The sequence below is a fragment of the Amblyraja radiata genome, chromosome 1 (assembly GCF_010909765.2).
Source record: "Amblyraja radiata isolate CabotCenter1 chromosome 1, sAmbRad1.1.pri, whole genome shotgun sequence".
In the NCBI taxonomy this organism is placed as follows: domain Eukaryota; kingdom Metazoa; phylum Chordata; class Chondrichthyes; order Rajiformes; family Rajidae; genus Amblyraja; species Amblyraja radiata.
Genome location: NC_045956.1, coordinates 63,277,647 through 63,301,017, shown reverse-complemented (window position 1 = coordinate 63,301,017; position 23,371 = coordinate 63,277,647). Strand labels below are relative to the sequence as shown.

The following is a 23,371-nucleotide window of genomic DNA, read 5'->3' as shown; positions in this document are numbered from 1 at the left end:
AAATGAACCAAAATCAATCATAATATTTGGTGCTGTGTATCAATGCTTTTCTGCAATATTTAACATTGAAAGGCACTGTAACATGAAAAGTTTGTTACAGGTACCTACTTTGATATTATCATAATTATCTTCTTGTTGATGGTTCTGCCTTACATGGTTAATCAACTAACTCGAGCTGAATCACAGATATGATCTGAACCCTGGTGTAATGAAATACGGAATGGAATAATACATTTCAGTGATTTACATCTTCTTTATCCTGATTTGTGCCATATTTCAGTCTTCCCTCCACATTCTGGGAGCACAATAGCAGCAAGTAGGGCAAACGGTCACCTGACATTGGAGTAAACTGCTTTCTTGCTTAAGTTTTGAAGCTAGGTCACCCAATAACTTGCATAAAAATATGCATTATTAAACTTTAGTTGGACACCCTTGGCAAGAGGTGTGTAAGGCCTTTACATCTATGATCAGTATCAATATTGGGAAATGCATCATCAGTAAACACATTGTTGTGTTGTCCTATCTGGATACCTACCCTGGCTTTAGCATCCACCTGGGCTCCATTGCGCAGTAGGCAGCGCACTACTTCCACCTGTCCAGCTCGTGCCGCCATGTGCAGGGCCGTTTCACCACGCTGCAGAAAGGAAGATAATTCACAAGTTGCTGGAGCAAAACACAAGCTCTAGAAAATGCAAGCTCTACACTACTATAACATTTACAATCAAATACAGAAACATTCAACTATTGAGTTGTTCTTTAAAAAATCTCATAAAATAGAAAAAGTATGCTTTTCATAACTTTAATAGATGGGTAAACATAGGAGTTGCTGAATTCAGAAAATTTCTGTTCAAATGAAATGTTTTTGGCACAGATTAAGGATCAGATATTTATTAGGCCAGGTTATATGGCCAGGGTTGGAATGGAATGGGGTGGCATGGGAGTAGGGTGGAATAACCTAAAACCAAATAGGTCCACTCCCCTACCTTTGGAGATGGTGACATGAGCGAGGAGAATCAGCAGTCCTTCAACTTGAAGAACATGGTGGGCCAATTAATTAGGCTCTGACCTGGGATTAGAGAGCTCAGTGCACCAATCCCAGTACATGTCTGACATCATTGAGGAGGATGGCTTCTGGAAGTGTAGAAGTTGAATGGGGCTGGAAAGGGCTGTGGAGAACCACTCATGCTATTTCTGGCCGTAAAGCAGTGTTGTGAAGACATTTATCTTGCCCCAACTCCACTTCACCCCATTCCCCTCCCTCATCCATAAGGCTGAAACTGCATCACTGCAACTGGCGGCTTTCTCAACATCTGAAACCCACCAACCACAGTAGAAATCTGAATTTCAGGTTAAATCAAAACCTTTACAATACCTCACCATCTTGTGGGGGCTGTCTGACTCAACTCCACACTTGTATACTCACAATGTTAGACACATCTGGAGATGCTCCATTCTGCAGCAAAAGGAGGACAATATTCAAGTGGCCCATGAAGGCAGCCACATGTATTGGTGTAAGGCCAGACTGTGAAACAAAGCAATAGCATTTTAGTTCTCTGAAAAGGATGAAATGTGTTTTAATTGGTGTGACCGAGGTAGTGATTAAATATTAAAACTTCCTCTACCTCTGTTATGGCTTGGATTGAGGCCCCGTACTTCACAAGAAGTTCCATGACTTTAACACGGTTTTTCTTACATGCAATGTGCAGTGGGGTAAAGCCATTCTGTTTAAAAAAAGCAACCGGTTAACACTCATATCAAACGTGCAGAAAGTAGTCACCCAGGATCATGCATTTAAATCTCAAGTCGATTTAGTGCCACAAATATCACATGAGACATTATTTTAACTGCAGCTCAGTATGGAAAATGATTAGAAATGATTCCAACAATGAACCACTGTAAGTTCATTGTTTATGCTATATTACCCCACAATGTAATATTAAGAACAGGGGTAGGTTCTACATACACCTGTTTGTAGTCATATCTGATACTTACCAGTAATGCAATATTCAAAAGAAACCATACTCTCAAAACATGTCAAACTTTTATAATACTGATTACTCCATTATGAGCATCTTCAAGTCAGGCAGCATCAATGGAGGGAAATGGAAAGACAATGTTTCATGTCAAGACACTGTTCAATGGTCCTGATCCAAAATATTATCTGTCCATTTCCTTCCATTGCTGCTACTTGACACATTGAGTTCCTCCAGCAGTTTGTTTTTTGCTCATAATTATAGCATTTGTTTCCCTTTTAAAATCAATCTCAGACACAACACAAGATTCATGGTCACTTTTCTGACACTGCAAAAGGGACCCATCATTAACTTTTTTTTACAGTTTGGGAGCATGCACTGACTGATACCAATGCTCGTATTATGGTCGTAATGCACTGCTGGTAATATTCCAGTGTAAGGTTTTTCAATAGGTTTCTCATAGTTAGTGGCACACATTTTATACCGTAGTTTTAGATGCAAAATAGTTCACTATTTTAAAGGGTATTTCTTACCAAAAAAAAGCTACATTACTTAATCTCTATAACAATAAAATTGTTGCGGTCTGATCATGATTTATTGAATTTGGATCCAGTTATATATTCCTAAGGAATACAATCCATGCACAAGGACACTAAGAAATTAATATAAAAATAAACAAAAGATTATTACATTGGACAAAGTTTGCCACATTTAACAACAGTGTTCAATAATAGAGTAAATATAAATATATTAAATTACGGAGTAAATATAAAAAAATTCACACACCAGAACAGTTTGTGCATTTTCACAACCCTTGGTTAACTGTATTTTAACTGATGATTCTTGAAGAATGATACTGTATGGAAGGAGGCATACTTTGAAGAAATTCTCCTCCTGTCTCACATTTGCTAACAATGTTAACTCCCCACCCAAATCCCGCACTGACCTTTCTGCCCTGGGCCTCTTCCATTGCCAGAATGAGGCCATACACAAACAGGAGGAACCGCACTTAATATTCCACTTGGGTAGCTTACAAAACATTGAATTCTCCATTTTTAGGCAACTATCTCTCAAACAACCCTGTCCTTCCCCTCCCTCTCTTCCCTGTACCCCATCAGGACCCAAAAGCATTTATCCCGTCCCCCCCCCCCCTCCCATTCCACCTATATTCCTTCCTCTGACTTCACAATTTGCTTCTCTTGGTCATTCAATCAGTGTCATAGAGCACGGAAACTGGCCCTTCAGCCCAACTTGCCCATGCCGAACAATATGTCCCACCTACACCAGTTCCACCTGTCTGTGTTTGGCCCAAATCCCTCTACACATTTCCTATCTATGTACCTGTCCAAATGTCTTTTAAATTATGTTGTTTCATCTTCTCTCCTTCTCACATCTTTTGTCTTTTCATCTCTCGTCTGTGCCCAACCATCTTGCTATCAAAAAGCCCCCTCACGCGTATCCACCTATCACTTGCTAGACTTTGTCCTGCCCTTCCTCTCTTGCTTTCTCCCCCACCACCCACACCACAATTAGTTCAAAGAATGGTCTTGAGCCAAAACATCACTTATCTCTGTTCCCCAGAGATGCTGCCTGACCCACTGGGTTACTCCAGCACTTTGTGAATTTTACTGCTCTTAAATGTGTAAACCAAGTCGTCAACATTGTGACAGAGCTATTTTGTGTAACAAGAACATTTCACTGAATTTCTGACCAAAAATGCTGCTGACCATTGTAAATGTAAGATAGGTAAAACATTTTAATTTTCAGATAGAATCAACAACCTCCAAAATGCTTAATTATAGTTTATGATTTTGATATGCAGCAGTAATGTGTTAAGGAGTCTGTATTACTTAGAAACCCCTGCTCTTTACTGAGCATTCCCCACTTGAGGATGGTCCATAATTTAGGTTTATACTTTACCCAAGGTAATATAGAACAAATAACATAGACAGCACGAGAAAGAGTCCTCCAGCCCACAATGTCTGTGCTGAACATGATGCCAAAACCACCTCCTATCAACTTGCACATAATCCCTACCCCTCCATTCCCTACATAGTCATATGCCTACCCAAAAGTATCTTAAATGCCATCATGGTATTTGCCTCAACCTCAGCAGTGCCTTCCAGGCACTCCTCACCATCTGTGTAAAAAACGTGCTGCACACATCTCATTTAAACATTGTCCCTCTCACTGAAACTTATGCTCTCTGGTATTTGATTTTTTCCACCATGGAGAAAAGGTTCTGACTGTCTACCCTATCAATGGCTCTCATAATTTTATATACTTCTATATAGGTCTATATAGGTCTCCCCATTACCTCTGGCGTTCCAGAGAAACCAATCCAAGTCTGTCCAACCTCTCCCTGTAGCTACTACCCCCTAATCTAGGCATCATTCTCATAAACATGCAGATGAACCAATATGTAGAGGAACCAACGAGAGAGCAGGCTATTCTAGACTGGGTATTGAGTAATAAGGAAGGGTTAGTTAGCAGTCTTGTTGTGCGTGGCCCCTTGGGCAAAAGTGACCATAATATGGTTGAGTTCTTCATTAGGATGGAGAGTGACATAGTTAATTCAGAAACAAGGGTTCTGAACTTAAAGAAAGGTAACTTTGAGGGTATGAGACGTGAATTGGCAAAGATAGACAGGCAATTGATTCTTAACGGGTTGACGGTGGATATGCAATGGAAGGCATTTAAAGACCGCATGGATGAACTACAACAATTGTTCATCCCAGTTTGCCAAAGAATAAATCAGGGAAGGTGGTGCATCCGTGGATAACAAGGGAAATCAGGGATAGTATCAAAACAAAAGAAGAAGCATACAAATTTGCCAAAAAAAACAGCCTACCAGAGGACTGGGAGAAATTCAGAGTCCAGCAGAGGAGGACAAAGGGCTTAATTAGGAAAGGGAAAATAGATTATGAAAGAAAACTGGCAGGGAACATAAAAACTGACTGCAAAAGCTTTTATAGATATGTGAAGAGAAAAAGATTAGTTAAAACAAATGTAGGTCCCTTGCAGTCAGAAACAGGCGAATTGATCATGGGGAACAAGGACATGGCAGACCAATTGAATAACTACTTTGGTTCTGTCTTCGCTAAGGAAGACATAAATAATCTTCCGGAAATACCAGGGGACCGGGGGTCAAATGAGATGGAGGAACTGAGTGAAATCCAGGTTGGTCGGGAAGTGGTGTTAGGTAAATTGAATGGATTAAAGGCTGATAAATCCCCAGGGCCAGATAGGCTGCATCCCAGAGTGCTTAAGGAAGTAGCCCCAGAAATAGTGGATACATTAGTGATAATTTTTCAAAACTCTTTAGATTCTGGAGTAGTTCCTGAGGATTGGAGGGTAGCTAATGTAACCCTGCTTTTTAAAAAAGGAGGGAGAGAGAAAACGGGGAATTAAAGACCAGTTAGTCTAACATCAGTAGTGGGGAAAATGCTAGAGTCAATTATTAAAGATGGGATAGCAGCACATTTGGAAAGTGGTGAAATCATTTGACAAAGTCAGCATTGATTTATGAAAGGTAAATCATGTCTAACGAATCTTATAGAATTTTTCGAGCATGTAACTAGTAGAGTGGATACGGAAGAACCAGTGGATGGGTTATATCTGGACTTTCAGAATGCTTTCGACAAGGTCCCACATAAGAGATTAGCATGCAAACTTAAAGCTCACGGTATTGGGGGTTCAGTATTGATGTGGATAGGGAACTGGCTGGCAAACAGGAAGCAAAGAGTAGGAGTAAACGGGTCCTTTTCAGACTGACAGGCAGTGACTAGTGGGGTACCGCATCGCTCAGTGCTGGGACCCCAGCTATTTACAATATATATTAATGATTTGGATGAGGGAATTGAATGCAACATCTCCAAGTTTGCGGATGACACGAAACTGGGGGCAGTGTTAGTTGTGAGGAGGATGCTAGGAGGCTGCAAGGTGACTTGGTGAATGGGCAAATGCATGGCAGATGCAGTATAATGTGGATAAATGTGAGGTTATCCACTTTGGTGGCAAGAACAGGAAAGTAGACTGTTATCTGAATGGTGGCTGATTAGGAAAAGGGGAGATGCAACGAGACCTGGGTGTCATGGTACACCAGTCATTGAAAGTAGGCATGCAGGTACAGCAGGCATTGAAGAAAGCGAATGGTATGTTAGATTTGAGTATAGGAGCAGGGAGGTTCTACTGCAGTTGTACAGGGCCTTGGTGAGACCACACCTGGAGTATTGCGTACAGTTTTGGTCTCCTAATCTGAGGAAAGACATTCTTGCCATAGAGGGAGTACAGAGAAGGTTCACCAGACTGATTCCTGGGATGGCAGGACTTTCATATGAAGAAAGACTGGATAGACTCGGCTTGTACTCGCTAGAATTTAGAAGATTGAGGGGGGATCTTATAGAAACTTACAAAATTCTTAAGGGGTTGGACAGGCTAGATGCAGGAAGATTGTTCCCGATGTTGGGGAAGTCCAGAACAAGGGGTCACAGTTTAAGGATAAGGGGGAAGTCTTTTAGGACCGAGATGAGAAATTTGTTTTTCACACAGAGAGTGGTGAGTCTGTGGAATTCTCTGCCACAGAAAGTAGTTGAGGCCAGTTCATTGGCTCTATTTAAGAGGGAGTTAGATGTGGCCCTTGTGGCTAAAGGGATCAGCGGGTATGGAGAGAAGGCAGGTACAGGATACTGAGTTGGATGATCAGCCATGATCATATTGAATGGCGGTGCAGGCTCGAAGGGCCGAATGGCCTACTCCTGCACCTATTTTCTATATTTCTATGTTTCTAAACCTCTGCACACTTCCAAAGCCTCCACATCCTTCCTGTAATGGGGCAACCATAATTTCAGGCACTATTAAATGTTGCTAGATCGTTGAAATTAATTTCATCTGAAAGATCTTGTTAAAACGAACACATAACAGGAATATTTTTGGATGAAACTTCCTTTATCAGTTACATAATTTAGTGCTTACGACAAAGATCTTGTATGCCTGGAATCTTGAATGATGGTAATATTGCGAATTTAGTCAAATAGAAAAAAAGGAAACGTATGTAACATTTAAGCAGCTAAAATTGGGCAGGCTCTTTGAAAAATATAAACAAAGAAGGAAACAGCTTTAGCTTTTACAATAATTGATAGATAGAGCGAAAGGTTGCCAAATAATTCAGTGGGATATAAATTAGTGGGAGATATAGCAAGAGGAGACAGATGGATTTTAAGCTGGTCAAGTGTGAGATGTTGCACTTTGGAAGGTCACATCAAGGAGGAAAATATACAATGAATGGCAGAACCTGAGCAGCATCAATAGACAGAGGAATCTTGGAGTGTAGGTGCATAGTTCCCTGAAAATGGCAACATAAGTAGGTGGGATGGTAAGGAGGTGTTCTCATGCTTGCCTTCAGCAATCGGGTTTTTGAGTATGAAAGTCAAGAAGTAATGTTGCTGTTGTATAAAACTTTGGTTCGGCCACATTTAGAGTATTAATGTGCAGTTATGGTCGCTGCACTACAAGAAGGTTATGGAGAGGGCGCAGAAGAGTTTCACCAGCGTTTTGCCTGGATTAGAGAGTGTTAGCTACAAGGAGAGGTTAGACAAATGTGGATGTTTTCACTGGCGTGTTGGAGGCTGAGGGATGTACGTCAAATTATAAGACGCATAAATAGGGTAGAAAATCAGTTATTTGCCAAGGATGGAAATGTTGCATGTCCAAATACCAGAGGGCATAGCTTAAAGATGAGAGGGTAAAATGTCAAAGAAGATTTACGAGCAAGTTTTTTTTTTACACAGAGAGTAGTAGGAGTCTAGAATGTGATGCCAGGAGAAGTGGTGCAAACAGATATAATAGCTGATCCCCTCAAATCATCTCATCCTTCACCTCTGGTTTTTGACATCTCTATAATAAAGAAATGTTTCTCATTATCAACCCTATCCACACCCCTCATTATTTTACACACTTCCATCAGATAACCTCTCAGCTTCTTCATCTCCAATAAAACCAAACCCAACCTATCCAATGCTTCCTCATATCTGATACATTCCATCTTAGGCAACACCCTGGTAAATTCCATCTAAATCCACTCTTTTGTCCTTCAACGTGTTAGTCCTTCCTGCAGTGTTGTGACTAGAACTGCGCATGATACTCTATCTGCAGTCTAATTAAAGTTATATATTATACCGAGCTATTTAAGGGCAATATCCCGTTCTTCACCACTTTATGCATCTTTATGACACTTTAGAGATTTATGGACATATATAGCAATGTCCCTCTGTTTCTCAGTACTCCCAAGGACCTGCCATTCATGGGTTATGTCCTCCTCTTATTACACCTCCTAAAATCTATGAATTTTCAGTTATTAGCTTTAAAATCTACCCACCAATGTTCTGCTAATTTATCTGCTGATCGATATCATTCTATGACCTAAGACTACCTTGCTCACTACGAACACCAATGTATCATTTGCTAAAATTAATCATAGCCCCTACATTCCTATTCAACATATATGACAAACAGCAAAGGTCCCAATACTGATTCTTATGATAACTAACTTCCATGAACATTGAATTCTCCCAATTTTGTTAGTCCTTGCTGTCTCCTCCCCTTCCTCAGCCCTCCTGCTGTCTCCTCCCATCCCCCAGCTTTCGGGCTTCTCCTCTTTTTCCCTTTCTTCTCCCCGCCCCCCCCCCACCCCCGATCAGTCTGAAGAAGGGTTTCGGCCCGAAACTTTGCCTTTTTCCTTCGCTCGATAGATGCTGCTGCACCAGCTGAGTTTCTCCAGCTTTTTTATGAACCTCCATTATTATTGTTTGTTTCCAACTACCCAACCTACGGTGGGTCCAATTCGCCAACTTGCTGTGGATCCCATGAAGTCTAACCTTTTTGGACTAGCCTTCCATGAGAGGCCTTGTCAAAGACCTTTCTGAAGTCCATATATAGGACTCCTCAGTTGATGAATGCGTAACAGACAGCCCGTGCAAAAGATCAAGTGGCTGAGAGACTGCTGGATGGATTTGCTAACAGCTGCAGGGTTGCTGCCGACTGTGTTCATACTGGCTGGAATTGTGCCACATTCTAATTAACACATTGATATCTATTTTGCAAATCCTATCGGGAAACATGCCACCCAGGCCAGCAGCCATGTTTATTTTAAAACAATCAATAGCAGTTAAAACCTGGTCTGCAGTAAAATCTTTTTAAATAATATCATTATTAGCTCGTCAGGCTACATCTGTTAATATCAAATTTATTATTAAGAATAGCAACACAAGAGTTAAAATGCTTCTCCAGATTATTATTTCAAGACAACCAATCTCTGCAGGCCACTTCTGTTGTGTGGGAATTTGGTTTGGAGATACATTTGTGAACTGTTCAGTTTACGGTCAGCTCTCTGGAACAAACCCCTGTCATAACCTGTGAGGATCTGAATAACTACATCAACCAACAAACATATCATTGTTATTTACCAGTGCCCGGGCATTGGGATTGGCTCTCTTGTCCAGGAGGAGCTTGGTGACCCTGTAGTGACCACAGTGAGCAGCCACGTGCAATGCAGTGAGATAGTCAAGCGTAACATCATCAACAGGTGCCTTGTGCTGCAGCAGATGCTTGACACATTCCACATGATCTCCTTGGGCAGACATATGGAGGGGTGACAAACCATTCTGTTCACAAGAAAATAAAAGAAAGATTATTACATTTTCACTCAAAAGAGGTGAAGATTACCTGGAAAGAGGATAGTGAATGAAATGGCTTCCACGAACACTCTACCATAAACAGAAAGACAGAAACTTCAGATATTTGTCAATGCGTTGTAGATCAGTTGCAGCAATTTTTGAGAGAGTTCTGCTAAACAACCATAATAAGTACCTGAAGCTTCTGTTTATTCTTTATTTTTTACAAAAATGTTTATTAATTTACAGTCTGTGGACCCATCATAATGTCATAAGTAATAGGAGCAAAATTAGGCCATTTGGCCCATCAAGTCTACTTCCCCATTCAATCATAGCTGATCTATTTCTCCCTCCTAACCCTATTCTCCTGCCTTCTCCCCACAACCTCGGACACCCATCACTACCGGGTTCCACCATTTTATTGCATGTGTAGCTTAGAGTTGGAACAGATCTGCTGCCACCTGAATTTACAGTGGGATTGGGCAACTCCAGGACTTAGTTATCCACATCGGGCTGATAGCCAGTGGTTCCCAATGGAACCACCAGACTCAACTATTTAGCCCAATGGTGCATTGAGCATTCATATAACATTTAAATGAAAACTGTACAACAACACACTGGTTTTCATAATTCATGAGGTTGCACCGAATAATTGATTAGCAGCACACACAGCAAGCTTGGCTTAGATCATCCTCTGAATGATGAGTCTCTCAAGCTCACTGAACACCTGTACCCAAAACTTGGTCTAACCTTCAATAGGACGTTTCAACAGATTCAATTTCGTACTGACAGAGGAGATCATCACAGACCCTTTCTAAGTGATCCCAATATGCTGTAAATATGCCCCAAGAACTGCCCAGGAAGCCTTCAGAGCCCTGCCTCCATGTTACTTGCTGTCAAAGAGACTGAATGACTAACAATATTTATGATATTGACAAACATTCAAAAATTATAAGAATTTTAAAAAGCTATTAACATTTAAATTATTTAAAATAATTAAAACAATTACAACTTTATAGTTTAACTCTTGTCTGCAGTGATTCTTTCCTATTTGAATATTGAAATCAATGGCCTGCCGAGTTTGTGCCAGTTTCAGTGGGTGGATTTTCCTGTCAAATCTCTGTGTTGGTTGTGTTCACCACCAGTACCACACGAGTAGTCCAAACTGTGGTTCACCACCACCAGTACTCCACAAATGAAGTTATACAGGAATCACTCATCATCTGAATGGAGGTTCAGAATGTCTCTTTCTGCCTGGGACTTCCAAACTTTCACCAAGCTTAATGGGTGACATCAGTTTCATTGACAATTCTGGGCTGCTAAGGTTGAGGGTGCTCAGATCAAACTTATAATGGACAACTGATTTCCCCAATTCTAACAGCCAGGGTGAATTTTTTCCCTAGATTTCACGAATTAAATAATTAATCTATTAAGCTTAACTCTGAGACAAACTTTGTGAACTCATACACTAGCTAATTAATTCAAACGGCTTAACACTGAGCACATAATCACCTTCGTTCTGGCAAGCATTGGGGCTCCCCTCTCGAGCAGAATCTCCACAGCTCCATCATGTCCACTCCTGGCTGCACAGTGCAGTGGGGTCAGCCCATCCTGACAAGAAGTACAATGCAGGTTAAACACATACATCTGGGTAAGTAGCACAAGTTGTATAGGGAGGGCATTTGCAATCCAGAAGAACTATCACAGCAAATTAATCACTAACATTCATTTATTTTAAATGAATTATTCTCTTCACTACATCCAGACCACACTCTAAAACACCCAACACCACAGTATCACTGCCCCACTGCCTCATTATTAAAACTTAAAGGTAATTATGAAAAATAACCTTCCAGAAATGTAAACAATTTATCTCGAAATCTTGAATATGTTTCCTAAATGTTATTTCCAAATTCATGCTGCTTGCCAACACATAGCTTCAACATAGCAGCACTGTCAAATTTATATTAACCAATAGAAAATAAATCAGACTGGAGGTCTGTGACTAGTGGTGTGTCTCAGAGTTCCGTGTTGCGGCCATTGCTGTTTGTAGTTTATATCGAAGAGTTGGATGAGAATGTGCAGGACATGATTGGTAAGTTTGAAGATGACACTAAAGTGGGTGGCATTGTAGAGAGCGAAGATAGTTATCAAAAATCACAGCAGGATCTTGATCAGTTGGGCAAGTGGATTGAGGAATGGTTAATGGAGTTAATGCAGGTAAGTGCGAGGTGTTGGATTTTGGGAAGTCAAATCAGGGCAGGACCTTTACAGTTAATGGCTGGACTCTGGGGAGTGTTGTAGAGTAGAGGGATCTAGGAGTGCAGGTACATTGTTCCTTGAAAGTGGCAGCTCCAGGAACAGCTTCTTCCCTGCGGCTGTTACATTACTTAACACTGTACCTCGGAGATTGCCAATCACCACCCCCCCCGGACACTCCTTTCATCAGGAAAAATAATAATAATTGCACTACTATGACTATATGCACGTAAATATATTTATTTATATATTGCTCATATTCTATGTCGCTCTTCTAGGGAGATGCTAACTGCATTTCGTTGTCTCTGTACTGTACACTGCACAATGACAATAAAGTTTGAATCTGAATCTGAATCTGATATGGTGGTCAAGGCGGCTTTACACGCATCATCAGTCAGGGGTAATGAGTATAGAAACTGAGATGTTATTTTGCAGTTGGACAAGATGTTGGTGAGGTCACATTTGGAGTATGTGTTCAGTTTTGTCACCCTTACTATTTATTTATTTTTATTTATTAGTTATTTATTTCAGACAGAATAAAAGAATAAAAAACAAATGTGAAACAGCATACAAAAAACAAAACAAAAATATTTATAAAGTGTCATAAACAATATCTATAAATAAATGAAATCATATGTGTCCGAAAAGGAGCAGGAAGAAGTCAAAGCTTATTAATTCCCACTTATTCAACTGCTTGTAATTATCTCAGACAAATTTAGCAGCTATATGTACACCATATGTACACCAGCCACTATATGTACACCAAATTATTTACATTTGAACACTAATCAAATATTTACAAAGCCATACAAAAAAGAAAAAAAGAAAAAGAAAAGAAAAAACCTGCAAATACTATACAGTATCTTAGTCATATTTACAACCCATCACTCTATAATCACCCTTCCCAATACAATCAGTATAACAAACATCACAATAACCTATCCTCATCCCAATATCCTTTAGGAAAGATGTTGTTAAACTGGAAAGAGTGCAGACAAGATTTACGGGGATGTTGCCAGGACTTGAAGGCCTGTGCTATGAGGAGAGTTGGGGCAGGCTGGGAATGCATTCCTTGGAGTGCAGGAGGATGAGGGGTGATCTTTTAGAGATGTATAAGACCTTGATGAGAATAGATGTGGTAGATGCACAGAATCTTTTACCCAGACAAGGGGAATCAAGAACAAGTGAGAGGGGATAGATTTAATGGGAATTGAGGGTTGTGGTATATGGAACGCTGCCCAAGGAGATAGTTGAGGCAGGTACTATAACAGCATTTAAAAGCCATTTGGACAGGTGCATGGATATGAAAGGTTTAAAGGGATGTGGGCCAAACACAGGTGGAACTAGTGTAGGTTGGGCATCTTCCTCAGCATGGCGTGATTCCATGCTGTATGATTCTTTAACTCTAAATGAGACCAGTCAAATCATAAGGAGAAAATGACAATGATCCGATAAAGGATTACATTTTATTTTATATCATTAGTTTTTCTATTTGTTCTACAGTCTTACCGTTACATATAGTGTCCTATCTATTACTATATATAAATTAATTTCTGCAAAGAAATACCACAATTCCAGACAAACTATGAAAAAAATATATTTTGCTAAAAGCTCTGCGCTGGAGAACGTTTATGAGAACAATGAGTTTGAAGTTCCCGAGTAGCTGGAAGGATGCTGTTCTTCTTTCTGGATTACTTGACACACAATAGAGTAGCAGTGCTGGAGTACTTGCATTAGCATTTGAAGAGGAAGGTGGTGATCACATTAGAATGATGTCAGTATTGGTTAAAAGTAGAGATTTTGGGGTGGGACGAATCAGAACATAATGGAGTTAATGATTTGGTTTATTGAAATAAATTCAGTAATCATTTATGATGAGAACAGTGGAGCAACTCCAGTGCGATATTCAAGATGAGCATCGTGTGTGTCCAGGCATAACAATGAATGCAATAAATAAATACAATAGATAACACACAGCAAATAAAATATTCAACTGTAAAATAATGCAGAAGAGGCTTGATCCTCTTTATGAATGATCTTCGGCTGATAGGAATCTGCGTATTTCTCAAATCAGACTGCTTGAATATAATGAACTGATATTCTACTGACCCTTGGTCAATAACTTAATTAGGTTAGTTAGTTAGTTTAGTTTAGTTTAGTGATACAGTGTGGAAACAGGCCCTCCGGCCCACTGTGTCCACGCCAACCAGTGATCACCTATGCACTTGTTTTAGAGTCATACTGTTTGGAAACAAACCTTTTTGCACAACTTGCCCACACCAAGTAACAAGCCCCCTTCTATACTAGTCCCACTTGCCTGAATTTGGCTCTACTAGTTATATCCTGCATACTAGGGATAATTTAGAGAAAACTTATGTGGTCACAGGAGAATGTACAAATTCTGTACAGACAGTACCTGTAATCGAACCAGGGTGTCTGGCGCTGTAAGGCAGCAACTCTAACACTGCACCTCTGCTGCCCCACTTAGCTGTTATTTACATAATATCTAATTTTCTAAAGCAGTCCCTTTCCATCGGTATGACTACATATTTTTCAAATTAATTAAAAACATTAAATATATAAATAAAATACACTCAGGGCGGAGGATTTTACCGGTTCCCTCAGAGGCAGAACATTTTTTAAACTATTGAAAACAACAAAATTAATGAGTCTGAAAAAGGGTCTCGACCCGAAACGTCACCCATTCCTCTCCAAGGATGCAGCCTGTCCTGTTGAGATACTCCAGCATTTTGTGTCTACCTTCAATTTAAACCAGCATCTGCAGTTCTTTCCGACTAATTCATGTACTGACTGGCCAAATTGTGAAATTATGCTGATGAAGGTATGGTTGTCAAATCAAGATACGTTTAGTGGAACAGATTTCCTTGTCATCTATGTTGTTACTTTCACTGAGTTTTCTAAAGTTAGCCTGTCCCACAGGAGGGCTGGCACCTTCAAAGATGCAAAAAATGTGTTCAATTGGAAGATGTGGTAGGTCATACCTTCTCCCTTAAATGCACAGGACAGGCATGCAACAATGAACCTACCTTATCAATACACTACAAACCCACAGCCATAGCAAACATATGGAATGCAATTAAAGAGAGAGACATCAATAATGTAAAAACAACACCGAAGTAAACCAGGCAACATGTTCAAATAACCATTATACACAGCATGTGAAAATACACACAACAAAGAGACAAAAAATAAGAAAAGCATCTGCATGTCATATTTTGGAATCCTATTAAAATTATGGTTACGTTGTGTTATTCTTTATACTACATTTTCATAGTCATAACTTGATCATTTTTTACAGTGCTGATGTTAGCTCAGGTCCTATTATGAAATATTAGAAGACAAGGGAATGATAATCAACAAGTTCAGCAACAGGCGGTCAATCTACATTGATGGAATAAAATAAATTATTGAAAGCTGATCAAGTTGGAGATCATCGATTCACACTGCCTACACTTCAGAACACGATCAGCAGTGGCCTCCAGAAGTTCATTTATTAGCTAACTGCACAGACTCAAGAAAATCAGTTTATGCCCAGCATATAGTAAATCTAAGCAGTTGAAAGAGCTGAGCACTCGTACTTTTACACAATTGATAACTATATCTACAAGTATTTTAAAAATATTTGAAATATTGTTGATATTCTTCAATTGTGTTTATATTTCAGCTTAATATTATTGTGTATTTAATAGCACAAACTCCTTGAATAATCTCTAAAACAATAATCTAAAAATTAATCTCATTTTCATTCCTTTAAAAAAAAAATTTCTAAAATACTTAAATTAAAATTGCACCCCGACACAGAATTGATGACTCTAGGTACGTCTGTCAGAAGCCTGCTCTGCGCTAACATTATTTCAAAGTCGTTTTCCTTAATTATGGCCTGATAACGGCAAAAAAACTAATACTTAAATTTTGGAAACACACATTAGTCCCTACTGTAAAGATGTGGATTACAAACATGTCCGAGACAAATACATCTGGAAAATATTAGGCTTGGCTTGGCAGAAAAACCAGATCAACTTTTCAAGGCATGGACACCTTTTACCAAATTCTTACAAGGATAGTATGGCGAACACAAATTTGGATTTAATCCAACTATGGGTTGAGTGAGGTGGGCGGGGGGGGGGGGGGGGGGGGGATGGGGGGGGGGGGGGGGGATGGGGGGCGAGGGGCAGTGGATCTCCACTTTTTTTTTTTTTTTTTTTCTTTTATTTTCCTCTCTTATATCTTTATTCCCTCTTTGGCCACACTACTAGGGGTTCTATTTTTTTACTTTTCTCTCTTTCCCTCTCTCGCTCTTTCTCTCTTCTTTTAGGATTAAATGGTCAAAATTGAAGCTGTACAATAATTGTATGATTTTACATGCCGAATGTTTTATTCTTGTACAATTGCTTCCAATAAAAATAATTAAGAAAAAAAAAGGTCATTCCTTTATCCAGTATTGTTTTATTTTTGGCAAATTTGACTGTGTATTGAGCTGATGTAAACATTGCATGTCTCTCATATAGCTCCACAAATTTGCAGTTACATGCAAAAGGCATGACCCTTAGCCAACCCATAATGCAGCCATTCCTACAACAATGATATGTTACCTGGACCGGTGACGCATCAAGGGATAGCTATAAAACATGAATCAAGAAAGACTCACCCTTGTTTTAGCATCTATATGGGATCCACGATCCAGTAACAGTTTCACCATATTAGTATTCCCTCGTTTGGAAGCTACATGTAGAGGAGTAATTCCATTCTGGATTGGGATTTGGAAAGGAGAAAAGAAAACACAATCATATTAAAAATCACTAGTTCAATTCCAACTTCATTACATTTAGTAAGGGCATTCACTCTGGTTGGAAAAGGGAAATCAATAAGAAATGTAGAAATTTGAAAAAATGTGTAAAACCAATGTAACCCGAGCAAATCTACGAATTTGAAAGAGTTGAGTGCTCTGACTTTTACATAATTCATAACCCTACCTGCAAGTTTAAAAAAAAAAACTTTACATTCAACATTTTATAAATCTCCTCTATTTCATCCTAAACTTAGACTTATCTGGTATCTCAACTGCAACATTGGCACATGCCGCATTCGGGCAAATCTCTACATTCACAGTGAATTATTCATAGAATCATACAGCATGGAAACAGGCCCTTTCAGCACGACTTGCCTATGCTGACCAAGATGCCCCATCTACACAGGTCACACCTGCCTGTGATTGGGCCATATCCCTCTAAATCTTTCCTATCATTAAAATGTTCATCAGAGCATTAACATTTACCATTAACCTGCTAGTTTCATACATTAAAAACAAATCTTCTGATAAGCTTGTACTTTTTTTGCTTGAAATTAATAATGGTATATTCTTAGTTGCCCGAAATTTTAGCCTGGGAAATTTCATGTTTGTATGTTATTTCAGGGATCTCATTGGACACATTTTCAATTGCAACCAGTCAATATGGTGATAAGAAAGATTCACTCACTGCTATGTTCTAAATTGTTTTTGTTTATTCCTTTTTGCTGGCTTATCTTCTGTCTAAATAACATAAGATATGGTTCATCATGAATTTCCTCTTTACTGGTAACATTCTGGTAACATTGTATCCATGTGCTTTGTGGTGAATTTCCAAGTCATACTTAACACTGGTTTTTAGTTATAAAATAATTGCACATTCTATTACCAATAAAATATTTTAACATATGTCTCCATTTTACTAATTTGTAATTCTGCCATGATCAGGATTCGTGTTTCAATGTGAGTCTCTAAATTTCTATCTATTTGCTATCTATTATAATTAGAGTCATGGACTCGTATAGCTTGGAAACAGGCCCTTCGGCCCAATTTACTTACGTCGACAAAGATGTCCCATCAACACTAGTCCCACAAACCTTTGTTTGGCCCTTATCCTTCTAAACTTTTCCGATCCATGTACCTGTCCAAATGTCATTGTAATGTTGTGATCGCACCTGCCTCAACTACTTCCTCTGGCAGCTCTTTCCATATACAAACCACCCTTTGTGTGAAACGTTGCCCCTCAGGTTCCTATAAATCTTTCCCCTCTCACCTTAAATCTATTTATACATTAGAACCTTTAGAAAATCCAATTCAAATCATTCCTTGACCCATGATATCGTTTATTGTCAATTTGCAATATCTTATGAGAAATAAAAGAACTGCTCTGTCATTTCCGTACTTGTAACTTGTGAAACAGAGTCAGTACAAACTAATATGAGGACCGCTTAGACTCGTACAGCAATGAAGCAGGCCCTGCGATGCAACTTGTCCATGCATATCTACGCTAATTCCTTTTGCCTGCATTAGGCCTTTAGCCACCTACACTTTTCAAATCCAAGTATTCATATAGATGTAGATATACTGTAGATATAGGGCGGCACAGTGGCGCAGCACTAGAGTTGCTGCCTTAGTGCCAGAGGCCCGAGTTCGATCCCGACTACAGGTGCTATCTGTATGGAGTTTGGATGTTCTCCCCATGACTGCATGGGTTTTCTCTGAGATCTTCTGTTTGGTAAAATTGAAAAACAAATTGTACCTAATGTGTGTAGGATAGTGTTAGGGTTCGGGGATCACCGGTCAGCGCAGATTCCGTGCTGTATCTCTAAACTAAACTAAACAGATCTACTAGAGAAATGGGTGGAATAATGGCACATGGAGTTTAATCCGAGCAAGTGTGAGATGTTATACTTGGGGAAGTTGAATGAAAGGGGAAAATATACAATAAATGGCAGGACCCATATCAGCATTGAACATCTTGGGGTCCAATTCCATAACTCCCAAAAGCAGCTACACAAGTAGATAGAATGGTAAAGAAGCCATAGGTAAAGAAAGGCTCGCCTTAACTGGTCAGAACATTGGATGTACGAGTCAGGAAGTCATGATGTAGATATTTTGAGCCACATTTGGTATATTGCCTGCAGTTGTGGTCGCCCCTATACAGTAAGAATGTGGAGGCTTTGGAGGTTTATCAGAATGATTCCTGGATAAGGGAGTATTAGCTACAAAGAGAGGTAGATTGTTTTCTCTGTAATGCAGAAGTTGAGGGGAGACCTGATAGAAGTATATAAAATGATGAGAGGCATCAATAGGGTATGCAGTCAGTACTTTTTTCCCAGGATGGAAATCAAATACTAGAGGGCATAGCTTTAAGAAGGGCAAAGTTTAAAGGAGATGTGAGGGACAGGGTTTTTAATCACACACACGGCGGTGAATGTCCGGAATGCACTGCCAGGGGTGGTGGTGGAGGCACAAGTGATACTTTTAAGAGACTTTTGGATAGGCAAATGCAGGGAATGGAAGAATATGGATTATGTGCAGGCAGATAGGAGTTGGTCTTGCCTTCATGTTCGGCACAGACATTGTGGGCCTAAGAGCCTGTTTCTGTACTATATTCTATGTACTTATCCAGGTATCCTTTATGCACTGTAAATATTAGTGTCTTTGCCATGTCTATAGGCAACCTCTTCCACATAATTCAACTGTTTTTTTTTCCATTTCTGTGACTTGCAGAATCTTACATCATAGTTGCTTAGTGTATGGTCTAAATAATAAAATGTGTACTATGCTTCACGATATTTAACCAATTTAAAAAATTTAAATGGACAGATTACATTTGAAAATTTTTGCTTGAATAATTCTTTGTCTCGATTTTAACACCAAAGAATGAATCATATCTGTCCAATGCCGGCTTTATTTTTTTAGTTCAGTTCAGTTTTATTTGTCATATGTAGGTTAACACAGGGTCAACGGTACAATGGAATGTGTTTGACAAGACAACGGGTCACCTCAGCAATGATATTACAAGGATAAATATAAGGTTAAAAAAAATGATAAAAGTGACATTGGTAGGTAAAAGACAATAATAAATAAAATAATCAACACATATGATGTGTTTATGAGTTCAGAAGCCAGATGGCATAATGATAAAAACTGTTCCTATGTCTGGTGGTACGTGCAGCCATGCTCCTTAATCGTCTGCCTGACGGCAACAAGGAGAACAGTCTGCGTGCTGGGTGGTTGTGGTCCTCGATGATGCTGTGTGCCTTCCGCAGGCACCGCCTGTGGAAAATGCCCTGAATGTCCGGGAGACAGTTGCCAGTGATGTGCTGTCCCCCCTTCACCTCTCTCTGTAGTGATTTGCGGCTGTGGGCAGAACAGTTCCCGTACCAGACTGTGATACAGCCCGTCAGCAGACTCTCGATGGTGCAACTGTAGACGTTTGTGAGGATGCTGGCGTTCATGCCAAACTTCCTCAGACTTCTCAGGAAAAAGAGCCGCAGGCGGGCCTTCAGTTACTGTGTCCGTGTGCAGTGACCAAGAGAGGTCCTCAGTGATGTGCACACCGAGGAACTTGAAGCTGCTGACCCTTTCAACCTCAGCATCACCGATGTGGATGGGGAGGTGTCCAGTCCCCTGCTGTCTCCTGTAGTCCACAATCATCTCTTTAGTTTATGTAGCTTATGTTATATTTGATTGATATTTTCCCCTATTTACCAAGAATATACACCAAAAATGTGCTCCTAATATTTCATATCACAAATCACTTCAGTCGATAGAAACTAGCTCTATTTAAATATGTTAATGTTTTTGTACACCAAACTATGATTTTCCAGAACACAAATTTCCATTCGCCATTGCTTGTAATTATAAACCATACAAATCAAGTTGCCAACTGATTAAACATTTTTGTGTACTGTGATGGAGACCATCATACTACACTCATTCAAGGTTACCCACCTTCTCAGTCCTGCTCACCTAGTTTAACCTGCACTATTATTTCCATCCAGCCAAACTTGCAGGTAATAATAGTGGACTAAATGCTATAGATCCCTGCTGCTTGCTCAAATTCATTAATGTATTCATAAATATATTTTCAAAACTAACATCTGAGCCTCACTCATTTCAATTGTAAATTGCATTTTGTGTTGTTCCCTTTGTCCATCTATAAAGAAAATATGAATACATTGATATATTTGGGATTATCATTTAATTATGTAATAGCTAAGCTTTCTATCAGCCTTATTCAAAGGTAATATGTAGGTGAAAGATTGTTTTCACATAAGAGTGTACAGTGCCATCATAGTGCGTGCTATGGAACTTTGCTCAATTGCTGATTTCAATAACTCTTCAAATGTCATTGGCCAATTAGCAAAAGATGAAAGGTGAACGCGTGTTACCATGTTTTACCGGGATGAAAGGCAAAATTATCACAGAGATCAATTCCTCATGAGTTGCAAAAACATTGCAGAGTTAAAGTAAGAACAGTAACTCAAATTAAGAGCAGAAAGTACATAATTTACCCGGGCTGTGAAATCCACAGCAGCTCCTCGGTTTAACAGCAGAGTAGCTACATTCACGTTTCCATAGTGGGCAGCAATGTGAAGAGGAGTGAAACCACTCTGTGAAATAGAGAGAAAGATAATGTCAAGTCAAGTTTATTTGTCACATACACATACAAGATGGACAGTGAAATGATAGTGGCAATGCCTGCGGGATTGTGCAAAACAACAGAACAGAACCAGTATTTACATTAAAAAAAAGACACAACCGTATTTACGTCCTGGTGAGATCAGAGTTTACAGTCCTGATGGCCTGTGGGAAGAAACTCCGTCCCATCCTCTCTGTTTTTGCTGCGTGACAGCGCTGGCGCTTGCATGACCGTAGCAGCTGGAACAATCCGTTGCTGGGGTGATAGGGGTCCTTCATGATCTTGCTGGCTCTGGATTTGCATCTGCTGGTGTATAGGTTCTGCAGGGGGGGGGGGGGGGGTGGAGTGTAGTTCACTACTCTCTGCCGAGCCTTCCTGTCCTGGACAGAGCTGATGCCAAACCAGATAGAGATGTTTCCGGTCAGGATACTTTTTACACCACCAGAGCAGAAGGATTGAAGGATCCTCATACCTACTGAGATCAGTATGTATTGTAACTTCTCAAGGGGTCTAATACTTATACCTACAATAAGATCCTTAATCACCCAAAAGTAGCCTCAAATTTTAAACTGTCTTACGGCAAACAAGTAACTCGGGTCACCAGAACATGTCTTTGTTTGACTGTGAGGACAGAGGGCTCTAGTTTGCTCATTTTTGTGCAAAACTTTGTTTTCCACCTGTTTCAATTCACTACCATTATGATAAAGTGCCATTGAACCGTTGCTGTGTCCTGTGCCTCTATCTGCACGAGGCAATGCACACCATTGATTTGCAATATGGTGATGACATGATTTCAATCCATAGCTCTGACTTGTGGGGAATAACTTCCAGCAGAGCCAGTGTAACCTTTCTGTGATAGTGTAACTAACATAGTGAATGTAATGTGATGCCAGACTCTCCAATTCATGCACGTGGTAGGAGTTAACTCACTGCACACAGGGACACAGATAATATACCCATTCTGGTCATGGTACTATTTAGTGATGAGTTGACTGAAAGATTCCAAGCATACTTAAACGAACATTGATCTTGAACTATTACAGATTCACTATTACAGATTATCTTACGGCTTATGACGGATCAGGTTATTATTATATTAAAATATTGCTCCCCATTCAAAACCCAAAATGCATGGAGACGTACTGAGTTCGTGGACAGATTTCTGAACAGCTGCAGCCCATTAGCAGCTGAAGACACTTTTCAGTAGATCTTTCTGCAATCCAGACAGGAAGGAGGCAAATATCCACTAACCAACAATCAGTGCCTGGCTTGACAACAAACTGGACATCCCTGAGCAACAACAGTTAAAACACATTCCATTCCATTGCAACTCCATTAAATAACTGTGGCACAACCCCTTGGTGCTGTAATTATTGAAAGGAGCATCAATTCAAATGAATTATGCACAAACCTCATAAGTGTAACATGCTGGCTAGGCACATTGGGCAACAAGCATTACACTCGGTGTAGGGAAGGTTTCAGTATCCAAGAACATGAAGACCCTGTTCCTGTGCTGTACTGGTCCATGATCTGTGTAATACAATGGTGCTCAGAAAATGACTGATCAGAAGACAGGCAAGAAATGGGAAGGCAAAGCTGTGACTACAGATGCCGTGTTTATTTTTGTGGAGATAGAATACGCCTTCTCTAATTACTTTTTTTAGAAAGTCTACAAAGTCATACAAATCACACTCTCCACACAGTAGTCAGTACACAAGTTCACAAGTTATAGGAGTAGAGTTAGGCCCATTGAGTCTACTCTGCCATTCAATCATGGCTGATCTCTGCCTCCTAATCCCATTTTCCTGCCTTCTCCCCATAACCGCTGACACCCATTCTAATCAAAAATCTGTCTGTCTCTGCCTGAAAAAAATAGCCACTGACTTGGCCTCCACAGCCCTCTGTGGCAATGAGTTCCACAGATTAACTACCCTCTGACTAAAGAAGTTCCTCCTCACCTCTTTTCTAAAACAGCACCCTTTAATTCTGAGGCCATGACCTCTGGCAAATT

The 23,371-nt window shown here is 39.8% G+C and overlaps 1 protein-coding gene across 39 annotated transcripts in view; it reads right to left on the bottom strand.

Moving 5' to 3' along the window:
* The window catches only part of ank2 (ankyrin 2), a 524,159-nt gene that overhangs the window by 169,897 nt on the left and 330,891 nt on the right, over positions 1-23,371 (bottom strand). For 38 of the 39 annotated variants that reach the window (XM_033023003.1, XM_033022993.1, XM_033023145.1 and 35 more), the window contains 7 exons: positions 21,233-21,331; positions 16,572-16,670; positions 11,156-11,254; positions 9,437-9,634; positions 1,623-1,721; positions 1,424-1,522; positions 536-634 (listed from right to left, as the gene is read on the bottom strand). In XM_033023003.1, coding sequence (XP_032878894.1) covers positions 536-634; positions 1,424-1,522; positions 1,623-1,721; positions 9,437-9,634; positions 11,156-11,254; positions 16,572-16,670; positions 21,233-21,331 — 792 coding nt within the window. The remainder of the gene's footprint in view (positions 1-535; positions 635-1,423; positions 1,523-1,622; positions 1,722-9,436; positions 9,635-11,155; positions 11,255-16,571; positions 16,671-21,232; positions 21,332-23,371) is intronic. The other variant, XM_033023122.1, reaches the window with a different exon arrangement.